This window comes from Ictalurus punctatus, chromosome 29 (assembly GCF_001660625.3).
Source record: "Ictalurus punctatus breed USDA103 chromosome 29, Coco_2.0, whole genome shotgun sequence".
NCBI classification, from domain to species: Eukaryota; Metazoa; Chordata; class Actinopteri; order Siluriformes; family Ictaluridae; genus Ictalurus; species Ictalurus punctatus.
This window is the reverse complement of record NC_030444.2, coordinates 6,333,443-6,348,786: the sequence shown is the minus strand read 5'-3', so window position 1 is coordinate 6,348,786 and position 15,344 is coordinate 6,333,443. Positions and strand designations below refer to the sequence as shown.

Here is a 15,344-nt window from a genome sequence, read left to right as displayed (position 1 = left end):
GGCTGTGTGTTGAGTTATTTTGAGGGGACAGCAAATTTACACTGTTACACAAGCTGTACACTCACTACCTACTTTACATTGTAGCAAAGTGTCATTTCTTCAGTGTTGTCACATGAAAAGATATAATCAAATATTTACAAAAATGTGAGGGGTGTACTAACTTTTGTGAGATACTGTGTGTGTGTGTATATATATATATATATATATATATATATATATATATATATATATATATATAATGATATAATGTGTGTGTGTGTGTGTGTGTGTGTGTGTGTGTGTGTGTGTGTGTGTGTATATATATATATATACATACATACATCCATGCGCTCCGGACTTACTTGACCCATCCCGATGCCCTGCTTCTGGTTGAGTTCTCATCACTTGGAAATCACTCGCTGCTGCTGAGGATGGCCCCACATAGACAGCCAAAGATCAATGAGATTACTGAGAATGGTACCACTTAAAAACCATGAAGCTGGTTTTGGACTGCAATCGATATGATACAGTGTGGCAAGTAATAATCTGGAAAGACCTTTGTAATATCACAGTCTAAAACTGGATTTAAAGAGAAGCAAATCAGTAAATGAATCACATGAAAATGAATCACATGTAAATGAAACATACGTAAATGAATCACATGTAAATGAATCACATGAAAATGAATCACATGTAAATGAATCATATGAAAATGAATACATCAATTAAAAGGCAATTGATATTAACAGTTTTGCTACTATGGCTTAGGACTACAATTGCTATGATAGCTTTAGGACTGCAATTGTCACAAACAGTTTTGCAGTCAAGTCTCCATCAGTAAACAGTTGATCACTTCAACAAAATAGACTTCATGTGGAAACTATAATGAATTTCCTGTTTACACAATTGCACTTTTTGACCATATAGTACTCATGTAGTAATAGAAGGGAATTATTATGTTGGCTTGACAAAACCAACATACTGTTTTCCTATTTAAATTTATTTTTCTTCTTCTTCTTCTTCGGCAATTACTTTCTTTATGCTACTCCTCCCAGAGCTACATCCACCAAACCAGAGGTGGGTATTAACGCACTACATTTACTTCGTTACATTTACTTGAGTAACCTTTTGAAAAAAACATAAGAGTAGGTTTAACTGGCCATACTTATACTCTTACTCAAATGAATTTTAATCACAGAAATCTTGTTTTTACAATGCTTTTTAACGACGCTTCACAAGAAAATTGTTGATGCAAAGTAATTTTACTGAAGTAAAAGGGACAGTTCAAATCTAAAATCCACTCAGATCAGTTCACAGTGGCCTACTCTATGCTCACAATACAGATTAACTAATTAATTTTACTGTAGAATTTAAAGTAATTGTTCTTCAAACTCAAAAGAACTGTCAATATAATTGAGCCAGTAGGGACTTTTTAATTCATTTTAAAATTGATATATGACATTGGTAGATGTCCAACCAATCTGATTAGGTTTGATTGTTTACCAATTTGAAATGACCATTTTAATAATATACTAAAAAATAGCCTCCTGGTTCAAATATATTGACAGATCCAGTGATTTTGAAGAGCAATTACTTTAAAATTTTACAGTAAAATTAATCGTGATTGTGAGCACAGAGTAGGTCCCTGTGGACTCATCTGAGTGGAACTGATTGTCTATCAATTTGAAATTAGATGAAGTAAAATATTAGAGCATTAAGATGAAGTAAAATATTAAAATTTTTGTGTGAAATGAACCATCTACATGCTTTAAAAAATTATTTATGGTTAGATTTATAACAACAACAACATAGATTCTTAAAATATATTTTTTGTAAATTTATTTGTATCAGCCTTAATGCTTTATAACGTCTATTTAAACTTTTTAATGTAAAGGATTTTAAAAACTTTTGTCCTGTAACCTCATAGAGGTTAACTGTAAGGTCACGTGACACATCATTGTAAAATTTACCACTGAACATTTGAATGCGCTCCATTCACAAAACCGCCTCTTCGTGATTTTCCACACACAGTTATCCATTTCTACCCAATTACTTTTACAGTACGTCAACCATCTCATGAATATACATGACAATGTTGTGCTTATGGTATCCTTTGACATTTAGTTACTGGGAGTGGACTTAGTTGGAGTGGCTTGACCAAGACGAGCATGTCTGGTGCTAAAGGGTTCAGCGAGTTGCTCTCAGTGCTTTTGTTGGGGATATGTCTTATCACTTCAGCTCAGGTACGCTTTTTATGTACTTATGTAGCCTAATGTATTTTACAGGTAGCCAAAACCAGACCATATTTGAGAGATACATGGTTTAGGATTTGTTGTCAGGTATTCTTGACCAACCACTCCTTTTAAATTGTCAGAAATTTTGAAGTTTCATATATTACCTAATTCCATAAACACATGGAAAAAATTTAAGGGGCTTTAGTAAACATTACTGAATTTTCCCTATTGTGTAATTGCATCTTTTTATCATTTTTTAGTTACCTGCCTCTAACAGAATAGATGTAACACGCTATAATGTAGTGTGTAGCATGTGTCTAGTAAAAAGCACCTGTTCTTCTGGATTTTATCAGGATATTCTTATATTGTTTGGACAGACTCAGCCAAAAAATAGCCTATTGTCTAAATGTATTAGTTTTAATTTCTACACACCTACTGCTCCATTTTCTGTGTTTCATGATGGGCTATTGAAAGCAACATCTAGCTCAAAGTACGTCACACTGTTCACTGGGTCTGCGGTACAGGTGAATTTTACCTCAGGACATGGTGGTTATGTGGTTCTATGTTTTTAACAGAAGTATGTGGGACCATCTGGCCCACCAGGCCCTGCTGGTGTCCCAGGAATCGACGGAATTGCTGTGAGTTGAATAGTAATATTCTAAACTACAATTTTGTGATCTGTGCTTCATAACTTAATAGACCAAAAGATATGCATGTAATATGCAATCACAGCAAGGCTGAATTCCTAGAATCCCTGACCTTAGCATTTATTATAATGTCCTGTCTAAGAAAGAAACATCATGATTAACTAGGATAGCTGACATAACTTTAAGGTAATTTATCCACAGTTATGGCTTAAAATAACATACATGTGAAAATATACAGGACATTTTATTTTATTTAAAAATCTTGAAACGATTAGAAACTATTTTGAGAATTACCCCATTCCAACCCAAACCCTCATTGATATTTATTGAAATGCAATTTTATTTGCAGTGACATTGATTGAAATTTTACATTTGTAAAACAATATAGACCTATTTTCCATGCACTGTACATAGGGTGTAGCAGTTGACAAACACCCTGCTAAAATACATCTCAGTCTTTATATGTTTATATGAGTAAGATACAATCCCCATGAAAACTACATACAATTTACATTTTTAAATAGCTACTCAATTACATGCTTGCTCCTCCCTGTTTTTCCGATGTTCATCCTATGTGTGAGATAGTATCAAATGTAAGTAGTTTAACATATCAGTAGGTTTTTGATGGTAGGACTGTATTTAATACTTTCCTTTTTTTCTACAGATACCTTAAAAAAAAAAAAAAAAAAAAAAAAAAAAAAAAGAACCAATGTGTTTGAAGCCAGAAAAATCTTTCTCCATTTAATGATCCTGGCCTTATGCAAAAGGAGGCTTCTGAGGCTGCAGTTGCAATAAAACAATGACTGTTATTGTAGGCCTATATTTTTGTCATCTCAGTGATGCTAGTGATTTACTACATTCATTAACCAAATGCTTAAGGCCAATATAGTTTCAAATGTCATGGGTACTGAAGTATCAATAATTTTACAAATAATTAACAGCTTTTTTCATTCAGGTTCTTTAATTCAGATTGTATCATACATTGCATCTGTTTAAAACTGAACTAAAAAGTACATATTTAAACAAGTATAGACTTTGATTACCCCATCTAAAATAATAGGTTTGACCACGCCATTTCCAAATACAAACAATTATAATCTTCAATTACCTTGTTTAAAATATCCCAACCATCCCACTACTCAGCCCATTCTTGTGTACTAGTTCATCTAGGCTGTGAATGTTGATATGATTCACTGGTTAGCTAAGTATATCATTGCTAGTGTAGCAGAGGTTGCTAAGTAAAGCACTGCAGTGCCACTGTAAACCTCATACATTATAAGTACACTTGACTAAAATTAAAATCATGTAAATGTACTTCAATTAACATACATGAATCCATTTTTTAATGCTACACCCTTTTCCTGTGTGCTGTAACAGTAAATGTTGTGCCAAGTAAAGAATACAGTCTTCTTTCACTGTGTTAAGTGAGTAGGTTGTCTATTTTTTTCCAGGCTCATGTTTGGATGGAACTCCCTAGTACCAAGTTTATTTTTTATATTATTTAACAGTTAGACATAATTTAACACAAAATGGCAAGGAAATGGCAAGAGTTTGCATTCTGAAGCAAAACTCTGATAAAACCTTACAATATTAGGATCACTTTTTTCTTTCAGGGCGACAGAGGTGAAGATGGAGAAGATGGCTCTGCAGTAAGTATTTATATGTTTATTTAATTAAATTGCAATAACTTTTGATAAAAAGCTGTAGAGTAAAACTGTATCAATTTGAAGGGACTTGATGGTGCTCCAGGGAAACCTGGTTCTGCTGGACTTCCTGGACTGCCTGGAGATGATGTAAGTTGTTCACCAAGAATCTATATTTACTGTTTGTTTGAGTTCTACAGTACAGACATAGCATCAAATGTGTGAGGGAGTTTGAGAGTTCTTTTAGGTGTGTTGGTGTATGTGTGAGATGAGGTGGGGAGTGATCTCAACAAATAGGCCAAAAGAGCTAAGAATTTCTCACTCAAACGCTTAATCCAAAAAGACACCAGTCTTTTTGTCTAAGCCTGGAGAGCTCTGTAAGTTTTTTATCTTTGAAAATGGTATTATGGGTTATAAACAGAGACAATTTTGTAGGTTTTTTTTTTTTTTTTTGCAGGTATCCAATATAGGGACAGAATAACATAAACAAGTATGTTTGTCTTGTATAATCTAAATAAAACTTTAAAATCTTTTAAAAAATTTACATGCTGTTTATGACGTGGATGCATGGGATATTAATCCATTGGAGCAATAATTTTTTGACTTTCTTCATTGACTTGACTTTCTTCACTGATTTGAATAGAGGTCAATTCGCTCTCCAGTCTTAATTATGTTTCTTGCTTTCAAATTATGTTTTGCTAGGTTAATAAAGGAGACATTTGTGTGCAGAGGATACAGAGGATGTTTCTATTTTAAAAATTCTCAGGCTTATGAGGAATGATATCTTGAATGAATATGACTTGTTTGTGAAGGTCAAATATTCAAATTTCTAGATCATAGATAGTACGTGTTCCCATTACAGAGTATTCTCTTCTAGTTCTATTCAATCTGTCAAAACTGCAGTGTGCCAAAATAAAGAATACATGATCTTAACTTAATTTGAATACATACTGTAACTACCATATACAGTGGTGCTTGAAAATTTGCGAACCTTTTAGAATTTTCTATATATTCGCATAAATATGACCTAAAACATTATCAGATTTTCCCACAGGTACTAAAAGTAGACAATGAGAACTCAGTTAAACAAATTAAATTAAAAGTATTATACTTGCTCATTTATTTTTGAGAAAAATTACAAATCTGAGATTGGTAAAAGTTTGTGAGCCTCTAGGATTAGCAGTTAATTTGAAGGTGAAGTTATAGTCAGGTGTTTTTAATCAATGGGAGGAAATTAGGTGCGAGTGAGCTAAGATACACTTCCACAGACATGCGTTGTGAAGATCTGAATTTGAGAGATCCCTGTTCTTTAAATTTTTATTTAAAGAACAGGGAGCTAGCAAAATCTGAAGAGAACCCATCCTCATCTGGGTAACAACAGATAGTGTAAAAGTCTGCATAGGGTTTTCCCTAATTTTTGTACCTCTCTTGTTCTTAGGGTTTGACTGGTCCCACAGGAGATTCAGGCCCAGATGGCCCCACTGGACAGAAGGTGAGTGTAAAAATAACTCCTTAGATTTCTATTTGATAGATGAGGAAACTGCTGTTCAGAGCAATTCATAAGCCATTTGAATAATAAGTCATAATCCTTGTTTATTGTTTAATCATGTACCTACTGCACAAACAATGACAAACAAAACAAAAACACATGACTGCCTATTGTTATCCTATTGTTATGAAAGAGATTTTTCTATTGCTGCATTTAAATATTTGTGGTATGATTCAGGGAGAGCCAGGGAAACCTGGACCTCGGGGAGAAGCTGTAAGTATGAAAAAAAATGTGATAAATTTTACATACTTTATTTTTATTTGACAAATTACTAACTTACCTTAATTAGTGTAATTAGTATTAGGAAAAAAAAAATGTCTGCCAAACTCTTCTATATGTGTCACACTCTTAATGTTTAGGTACAAGTGGGATAAATTTTGTTTTCAGCATTTAATTATTAATTGTTTTTGTCTGATTTTTCCTAACATACTTGTGATTTTATTTATTTTAAACTAGAAAAACATGTACAGAATACTTTTCAATTGAGGGCATATATGAAGAACAGGGTCTCTTAACTCATTTGACTTTTTTTTTTTTTTCTAGGGTATCGGGCCTGATGGACCCCTGGTAAGTTCTTCTTTTGTGCCTCAATTATTGTGAACTCTGCTCCCAAGGACTATTAATTGGTTTTACACAATTAATGGACCCAACAGCCTGTATGTTTAATTTTTATGTGCAGGGACCACCAGGGCCTGGTGGACTTCCAGGTGACCTCGGTAAAGTTGGCCCTCCAGTGAGTAACTCATTTGCACTAAATTGGTTTTGATATTACTGTGTAGATATTTGCAGATGTGTCTACTATGATAACAGGTATATGTGGCCGGTCAGATTTAAAATATTATGTATAGTTCACTTAAATATAGTAGTGTGAGCCAGTAACATTATAAAATCTTGTGAGGATGTTGGTTCTAACTGGAAGAAATACACGTGTGGCATGATAATGTTGGGTAATGTTGCTGCATGGGTAACTCCATGGAGTTTGATTTTATTCCAGGACTTTGAATATACATGATTAAATCATGTTGGCTGCATGGGGGGGGGGGGGGGCTGTGGTAATGCAACTCAATTCATTCACTCTGAACCAATGTAGATGTTTGAATTAGGTCAATTCAAAGAGACTATTATTATTTTTAAGTATATGTTCCTACAAAGCAGCAAATAATGTTTGACTACTTGGCAATACAAAGATATTGAATATTGAATATTGAAATAATAATTGAATATTGAAAAATATTGAATATCAAATAGTATAAAAAATAAATTGAATATTGTTTTAAGATGTTATAAGCTTCTGCTTAAAAGCTGTTCCTTGTGTAATAGGGGGCCATGGGTGTCAGAGGGCCAGAAGGACCCCGTGGACCAACAGGACCTCGTGTAAGTATCTTCTTTCTCGGAAAAAGATACCATGAACTCAGAACTGTGCTCTCTTAACAGAATTCATGGTTACAGTGAAATTAATTTAGCCATGTGTTTTACTATAAACTAATATTCTAGAAAGATAGATAGATGGATGAATGGATGGATAACTATAAATATAGTAAAAAAGAACACTACAAAGCGCAAAAAAATGAAACAAAAAACCTAATGGAAAAACAAACTTGTAAACAAGGCACTTGGATATTAGTTAAGTGGGGAGGTGCCAGTTAAAGTGTGCCATGAGGTAGTTCTAATACTACTGCTACTACTACTACTACTAATAATAATAACAGCAGCAGCAACACAGGTTCAGCTACTACTGCTTACAAATAACAACAGTAGTAGTAGTAGTAGTAGTAGTAGTAGTAGTAGTAGTAGTAGTGCAAATGTGCTCAAGTCCTGGTTCTGGTTGACAGTGGGAGGTCAGTACTGTTGCGATAGTCCTTATCTAATTGCTGTGGGTAATAATTATCTGGCATGATGCTCCTTAGTACAGTGCAGGTTCTAGTTCAGTCTGTTTATCCAGTGTGTGATGTAGTGGATGTGTGGTGTTGTCCATAATAGCTAGCAGTTTGAGTGTCCTTTCTTCATCAAACAGCCTCTTGTAGATCCAGTTGGACTGCTATAACAGAGCTGTCCTTCATAATCAGTTTTTTGAGTTTTTAGTGCATGATTCATATTACAACTAATAATGTGTATTAAATATAGAACCACTATATACAGAATTTTATTCATATTTTTCTAAGCAAAGAAACCCTACTGACTCTGTGGTCTCATAAATATATGCAACAGGTAAGAAGACAAGAAGAAAGCCTTTATATATCACATACACAGTACAGTGTATCTGGAAAGTATTCACAGCACTTCACTTTTTCCACATTTTGTTATGTTACAGCCTTATTCCAAAATTGATTAAATTATTTTCCTCAAAATTCTACAAACAATACCCCATAATGACAACGTGAAAGAAGTTTGTTTGAAATCTTTGCAAATTTATTAAAAATACAACAAAAAAAAGAAGCACATGTACATAAGTATTCACAGCCTTTGCTATGACAATCAAAATTGAGCTCAGGTGCATCCTGTTTCCACTGATCATCCTTGAGATGTTTCTACAGCTTGATTGGAGCCCACCTGTGGTAAATTCAGTTGATTGGACATGATTTGGAAAGGCACACACGTCTATATAAGGTCCCACAGTTAACAATGCATGTCAGAGCACAAACCAAGCCATGAAGTCCAAGGAATTGTCTGTAGACCTCTGAGACAGGATTGTATCAAGGCACAGATCTGGAGAAGGGTACAGGCACATTTCTGCAGCATTGAAGGTCCCAGTGAGCACAGTGGCCTCCATCATCTGTACATGGAAGAAGTTTGGAACCACCAGGTTTCTTCCTAGAGCTGGCCGCCCGGCCCGACTGAGCAATTGGGGGAGAAGGCCCTTAGTCAGGGAGGTGACCAAAAACCCGATGGTCACTCTGACAGAGCTCCAGTGTGTCTATGTGGAGAGAGGAGAACATTCCAGAAGAACAACCGTCTCTGCAGCACTCCACCAATCAGGCCTGTATGGTAGAGTGGCCAGACAAAAGCCACAGCCCACCTGGAGTTTGCCAAAAGGACTCTCGGACCATGAGAAACAAAATTCTCTGGTCTGATGAAACAAAGAGTGAACTCTTTGGCCTGAATGGCAAAAGTCATGTCAGAGGAAACCAGGCACCACTCATCACCTGGCCAATACCATCCCTACAGTGAAGTATGGGGATGTTTTTCAGTGGCAGGAACTGGGAGACTAGTCAGGATCGAGGGAAAGATGAATGCAGCAATGTACAGAGACATCCTTGATGAAAACCTGCTCAAGAGTGCTCTGGACCTCAGACTGGGGCAAAGGTTCATCTTCTAACAGGACAACGACCCTAAGTACACAGCCAAGATAACAAATGAGTGGCTACAGGACAACTCTGTGAATGTCCTTAAGTGGCCCAGCCAGAGCCCAGACTTGAACCTGATTGAACATCTCTGGAGAGATCTGAAAATAGCTGTGCACCGATGCTCCCCATCCAACCTGATGGAGCTTGAGGTCCTGCAAAGAAGAATAGGTGAAACTGCCCAAAAATAGGTGTGCCAAGGTTGTAGCATCATACTCAAAAAGACTTGAGGCTGTAATTGGTGCCAAAGGTGCTTCAACAAAGTATTGCATAAAGGCTGTGAATACTTATGCACATGTGCTTGTGTTTTTTTTTTTTTTTTTTAAATAAATTTGCAAAGATTTCAAACAAACTTCTTTTGCATTGTCATTATGGGGTATTGTTTGTAGAATTTTGAGGAAAATAATGAATTTAATCACTTTTGGAATAAGGCTGTAACATAACAAAATGTGGGAAAAGGGAAGCGCTGTGAATACTTTCCCGATGCACTGTACATTTACATTAAAATAATATTCTTTTGTCATTTCACTGATAATGAACAAAACAACAAAAGCTAGTTCTATATGCTGGAATCTGTAGATCCAGTCATTATTTCTGCAGGTAAATAAATTGAATAAATACACTGGCATTTTACCCAGTATGGCCAAATGTAAAAATGAGGGAGTGCATTTGCCTACTAATGGCTAGATTAACTTCCTTTCCAATAAAGGTCACAGTGATGTGTAGCTGTTCTGTTGCATGTAAAACAGTTAGGAATATATCTATAGTCACATAAAATAATCATTTGAACTGATTGCTGTCATATAATCTTAAAAGAAGTCCTCTTTGGTTTTAGGGTGCTGCAGGCATACAGGGCAGGACAATGGAACTGGTAAAATATATAGCAAGTCCTACAGTATAAATTATTTTCAGATGTTTTTTGATGTGTTTCTAAACTATTTATCTTGCCTTTTAGTGCCCCAATGCATGTCCAGCTGGTACACCTGGCTACCCTGGACCACCTGGCATGAAAGTGAGCAATAGATAAGAGACAAATAGACATTTTGTGAAGCAAAATATGTATTCTTACAGTAACTTTTTTTAGGTTAGTTACTATGTAAAAGTAAAAATGTGTAAAATTAAATAAAATGTTTTTAATATGTAAAAAGTGTGTTAATTGTTGAGTGCAGTTATAGCAATGTTATTTATTTGACAGGGCCACAAAGGTGTGAAGGGAGAGACTGGAGAACCTGGTAAACAGGGACACATGGTAAGATCTCGTCTGAGTCTCTTGTATCTTTTTTACATTTGTTCTATTAGTGTCTACAGGCCAAACTGACCAGCATGATCTTGTTAGGGGTACAGAGTTAAGAGGCAGCACTGTTTCAGGTGGTATGCAGGGCCCTGGACCGTATTTTTTGTGGGGTCCTGGATGAGAGAATGTGGCGTGTGTGTGTGTGGTGTGCGCGCATATTAACAGTGGACAAAAAATTTAATTTTTGCCTGTTTTGGGGGTGCCTGTAGTCAGCATTGAATTTGAGATGTCATACTCCACAGTAGTGGTAAACGACTCATATGAAAGTAGACACTCAAAGGCTTTAATAATTAACCGTTTTTCCATAAGTATTTTGTTTATACCTAGCCACTTAGTGGCAATATATTTGGAGAAAAGTTCTATTAAAAAAAGGATGTTTTTTCACACAAATGTTTTTCTTCCAAGTAAATGGTGATATCAGGCCCATTCCTGCTCTGAGATGCCCATAAGCATCCAAAAAATCCATTTGAAGGAGTTGTCTTTAACCACTAAAATTCTGTATGAGGTTATATAAACAAAGGTAAAAATGTCTCCAAATGGCACAAAACCTCTATCAATGGCATAATGCCTCTAGAAATGTCTCATAGCCTCTAACAATGGCACAAAATCTTAAAAAAAAAAAAAAAAAAAAAACAGAAAACTTCTAGAAATAGCCATCATTACTAAAAAATGTCACAAGATGTTCAGATGGCACAAACCACCAACAAATGACACACAAAATACATACAAATGGCACAAAATGAAATAACAAATGGGAATAGCATGAACTCAGCTACAAAATGCAACTTCACAAAGTTTGAAACTTACTCATTTACCCTTTACTAATATCAACACCAGAGCCACGTTAGCACTGCCATATATGTAATCTAGGCATGCAGAAGGTGTTGTTTCCACCTCCTATGACATGGATGTTGGATTGGATTTTAAGAGGCACAAATAACTATTTACAACAAACATGAAAAGAAGTGAAAAAATTGAGTCAGTGTGCACATCATTACGCTTGGCTGTCCTTGACATCATCCCCACTCTGTGAAACAAAGATGGTTCACTATAGTACACAGGAATACAAGACCTGCATTTGTAAATAGTCTTGCTGTACTTCTTCCTGTGAAGGCAGTACACAGTCTTTTCTTCCAACTGAGGCTTTGTCTCTCTTGGCAGAGGTTGAGGTGTTTACAATTGTCACTGGATAGCATGGCCTCTTCTCTGCCACCTGTGACACGTCACTGACAGCTGCAGCCTCCACTGGCTCAGACTTGTGGCTTCATCACTCCTAAAATCCACGGTTTCTAGACTTTGTGACTACCATTCTTTCATCAATGGCCAGGTTCTGGTGAGGCTGGTAGTATACTATTTATATACTATAATATTTTAGCTGGTCATCCTGCTCATCATCTTTGACATTGCTTTTGAACAGGATCCAGAATATTGCCTCAAATCTGTAGAATGCCAGGACGGAGGTTGGGAATGGAAAATTATGTAGCTTATTCTTTCTCCACAAATCTCAAACTCTTGATGGATTTATTATGCCACAGTAAATTATTAGGCCCAGGAATTTGCATATCTTCAGGCTAGTTACAGGACTCCATGGTGTCTACATACCCTTCTGCTTTTACTCTGCATACAGGTTTGTGTTGTTGCAGAAACTGTCTCTTATTAACAAAAAAAAAAAACTAGAATAGCTCTAGAGAAGGAGTGTGGGCAGGAGGAAAATTATATTGTACATCATTCTCATTAATATTGTGCCACCTGTCCTGTTCAGGTTGTGTTGTAGGTACAGGAGTACTGGCTCTCCTAATGACTCAAATGATGATGATGACGATGATAATTTGGCCGTTGTATACTGTTTTACTATCAGAAAAGCTTTAGTTGTGGTCTCTGTTTGATCTGTGTACCAGTTTTAGTGTGGGGATTCCTGTTAGTGTGAATTGTTGGCTCAAAACCCGCCCTTTTCCCATCCCCCTGCTCACCAGTAGTTAAACACACAGTCATGACACTACACACACAGAAAGCCAACAGTGTCCTGACTAATTTTATACCAGAATTGTGGCGATAAAATAATTCATTTGTTTATACTAATTGAAAATGTCCGATAAGTCATTTTCCATTCTGCCAATAAAGAGTTTAATCTATAGATAACTAGTGTGCTGTTAGGATAAAGCAAATAACAGCTTCTATTATCCTCTTTTCCTTCGTCAGCCTTTTCAGCCTCTTGGTTCATTTACTCAAAAGAAAAACTAGCGCATGTGGTTTATCACGGAGAGTATGCAGGCCTGGAGAGTCTAAATGAACACACTGACAACCAGAGCAGTTCAAAGAGACGTCTGGTTTAATGCAGATTTTACAGAGGTTTATATAGACATATACAGAGGTACAAATAGCCGGGGTAGGCGCACTACTGTGTGGAAATAATATGGCAGTTGAACTGTCTGGCCACGTACGTGAAAAACATCTTGGGCAATACAAGAATGTACAGCTTTCTTGAACATGTATGGTTTGCCTAACACAGAAAAGAGGAAGTTCCTATGACATGTTTACTGGCACGTACACAACAGACAGGTCTAGAAAAGTTCATGAGACAGAAATTAAACTATTACCTAAACATACTTATACATATCTGAGGGAATAGAGAATAGGAAGTTTCCCAACATGTGCATAAGGATTTAAATTGTTGTAGCTGTTTAATAGGGATTATTTCACTAATGATGATGAGTTCACACCTTAAATGTGTTGATGTTATAAGATTCAGCTTTAATTCCCTGTTAGAATCATGCAGAACATGCTCCATTACTGCGGTGGTGTATACCTTTGGTGTGCTGGATATACTGCACACCATTCACAAACTATCTTATCTGGCTGCTGTGGATATTCCACTCAGATTTAAGTGTAAACAGTCAGCACGCTGTAAGTTAAAATACACACTAAGGAAGCCTATCTATAATACAGCCTTCAGTGCTTCTGCTATTGGTTTCAAACTGTGCTGCTCGAGTACAGTATTGCACATTCTATTTGTAATTTCAGTATTTTTAAATATTGGCTCAGACAGATCTGCTTTTGTTTATAGTTGCCACTTCCTGTTGATGGCAAAAAATATTGCCACAGTAATTTTTAAAAATAAATAAATAAAAATAATAGTTTTAGTAGCGTTTTTATCTCAACATCTATATCACATGTAATCTCTGCTATCATTTTAGCTGATGCATATAGTCATCATGGGGGGGGTCTGGGCATCCGCCTTTTTTACTCACTGTTTATGATGGTACTGGTGTTAGTTTTTTGCAATTTATAAGGACTTTATTACTATTAATATTCATTACAGTAAATAAAAAATATTAGGTTTAGTTTTTTTTTAGTATATTACTTGGTTTGCAACAATGTTTAGGTAGGTTCGAGTCAAATTAACATCCACATAAATGCCAGGACCCAAGGTTTCCCAGCAGAACATTGCCCAGAGCATCACACTGCCTCTGCCAGCTTGCCTTTTTCCCCATAGTGCATCCTGGTGCCATCTCTTCCCCTAGGTAAGCAATGCACGCACACCTGGTTGTCCACATGATGTAAAAAAAAAAAGAAAAAAAAAAAAGTGATTCATCAGACCAGGCCACCTTCTTTTATTGATCCGTGGTCCAGTTTTGATGCTCATGTACCCATTGTAGGTACTTTCGGCAGTGCACAGGGGTCGGTATGGGCATTCTGAACAGTCTGAAGCTATGCACTGTGTGTTCTGACACTTTTCTATCATAGCCAGCATGAACTTTTTCAACAATTTGTGCTACGGTAGGTCTTCTGTGGGCTCAGACCAGATGGGCTAGCCTTTGCTTCCCACGCACATCAGTGAGTCTTGGGTGCCCATGACCCTGTTGCTGGTTTACCAGTTGTCCTTCCTTGGACCACGTTTGGTAGGTACTAACCATTGCCTCTGGAATACCCAGAAAAGGCATGCCATTCTGGAGCTTTCATCCGCCATCACAGTTTGGCCTCAGTCACTCAGATCCTTGTGCTTGCCCATTTTTCAAGAACTGGCTGTTCATTTGCTGCCTGATATATCCCATCCCTTGACAGGTGCCATTGTAAAGAGAGAATCAATGTTATTCACTTCACCTATCAGAGGTTTAATGGTAGGTGTGTGTGTGTGTGTGTGTGTGTATGTGTATGTATCATGTAATGGTCAACCGTTTAAATAGCACAGTAGAAAATTGTGTTCTTAGAGGACCATGGATGTATACAACTAGGACTGGAACTGATTTGGATAATAGGGAGTACATCACTGATTTGTGAAGAAGGCATTTTGTGATGTACCACATCTTGAACTAATTATTATTCTCTAATGCATATGCAGATCAGAGAACAAGGTGCTTATGATAGTAATTTATCTTCAATTATTTGAAGCAGCCACTTTATTACTTTCCCTTGTCTTCCATTTATCCAGTGCACAGGAAGAGAACTATCATTTCCTAGATAGAAGATTTTTTTTTCCTTTTAAATATGTAAATGATCAGTGTTTTCTTTTAATAATGCAAATAACTTGGTTCAAATGTCATGGTTCTTTTATTTTTTATACATAGCCTTTGTCTATATGCCTTCATCTTTTGTCTCTTTGTCTGTAAAATGCTTGGATTATTATTTATGTTTTTGTAACTGAAGGAGCCTTCTGAAT

At 36.2% G+C, this 15,344-nt stretch overlaps 1 protein-coding gene across 1 annotated transcript in view; it reads left to right on the top strand.

The window, feature by feature from the left end:
* The first annotated feature begins 284 nt into the window (after nucleotides 1-284).
* LOC108260768 (collagen alpha-1(IX) chain) overlaps nucleotides 285-15,344 on the top strand; it is a 39,202-nt gene continuing 24,142 nt past the window's right edge. The window contains exons 1-14 of the mRNA XM_017461304.3: nucleotides 285-517; nucleotides 1,035-1,056; nucleotides 2,104-2,222; nucleotides 2,789-2,851; nucleotides 4,474-4,509; nucleotides 4,591-4,653; nucleotides 5,942-5,995; nucleotides 6,230-6,265; nucleotides 6,596-6,619; nucleotides 6,732-6,785; nucleotides 7,373-7,426; nucleotides 10,229-10,264; nucleotides 10,349-10,405; nucleotides 10,589-10,642. Coding sequence (XP_017316793.2) covers nucleotides 473-517; nucleotides 1,035-1,056; nucleotides 2,104-2,222; nucleotides 2,789-2,851; nucleotides 4,474-4,509; nucleotides 4,591-4,653; nucleotides 5,942-5,995; nucleotides 6,230-6,265; nucleotides 6,596-6,619; nucleotides 6,732-6,785; nucleotides 7,373-7,426; nucleotides 10,229-10,264; nucleotides 10,349-10,405; nucleotides 10,589-10,642 — 717 coding nt within the window. The 5' untranslated portion in view covers nucleotides 285-472. The remainder of the gene's footprint in view (nucleotides 518-1,034; nucleotides 1,057-2,103; nucleotides 2,223-2,788; nucleotides 2,852-4,473; nucleotides 4,510-4,590; nucleotides 4,654-5,941; nucleotides 5,996-6,229; nucleotides 6,266-6,595; nucleotides 6,620-6,731; nucleotides 6,786-7,372; nucleotides 7,427-10,228; nucleotides 10,265-10,348; nucleotides 10,406-10,588; nucleotides 10,643-15,344) is intronic.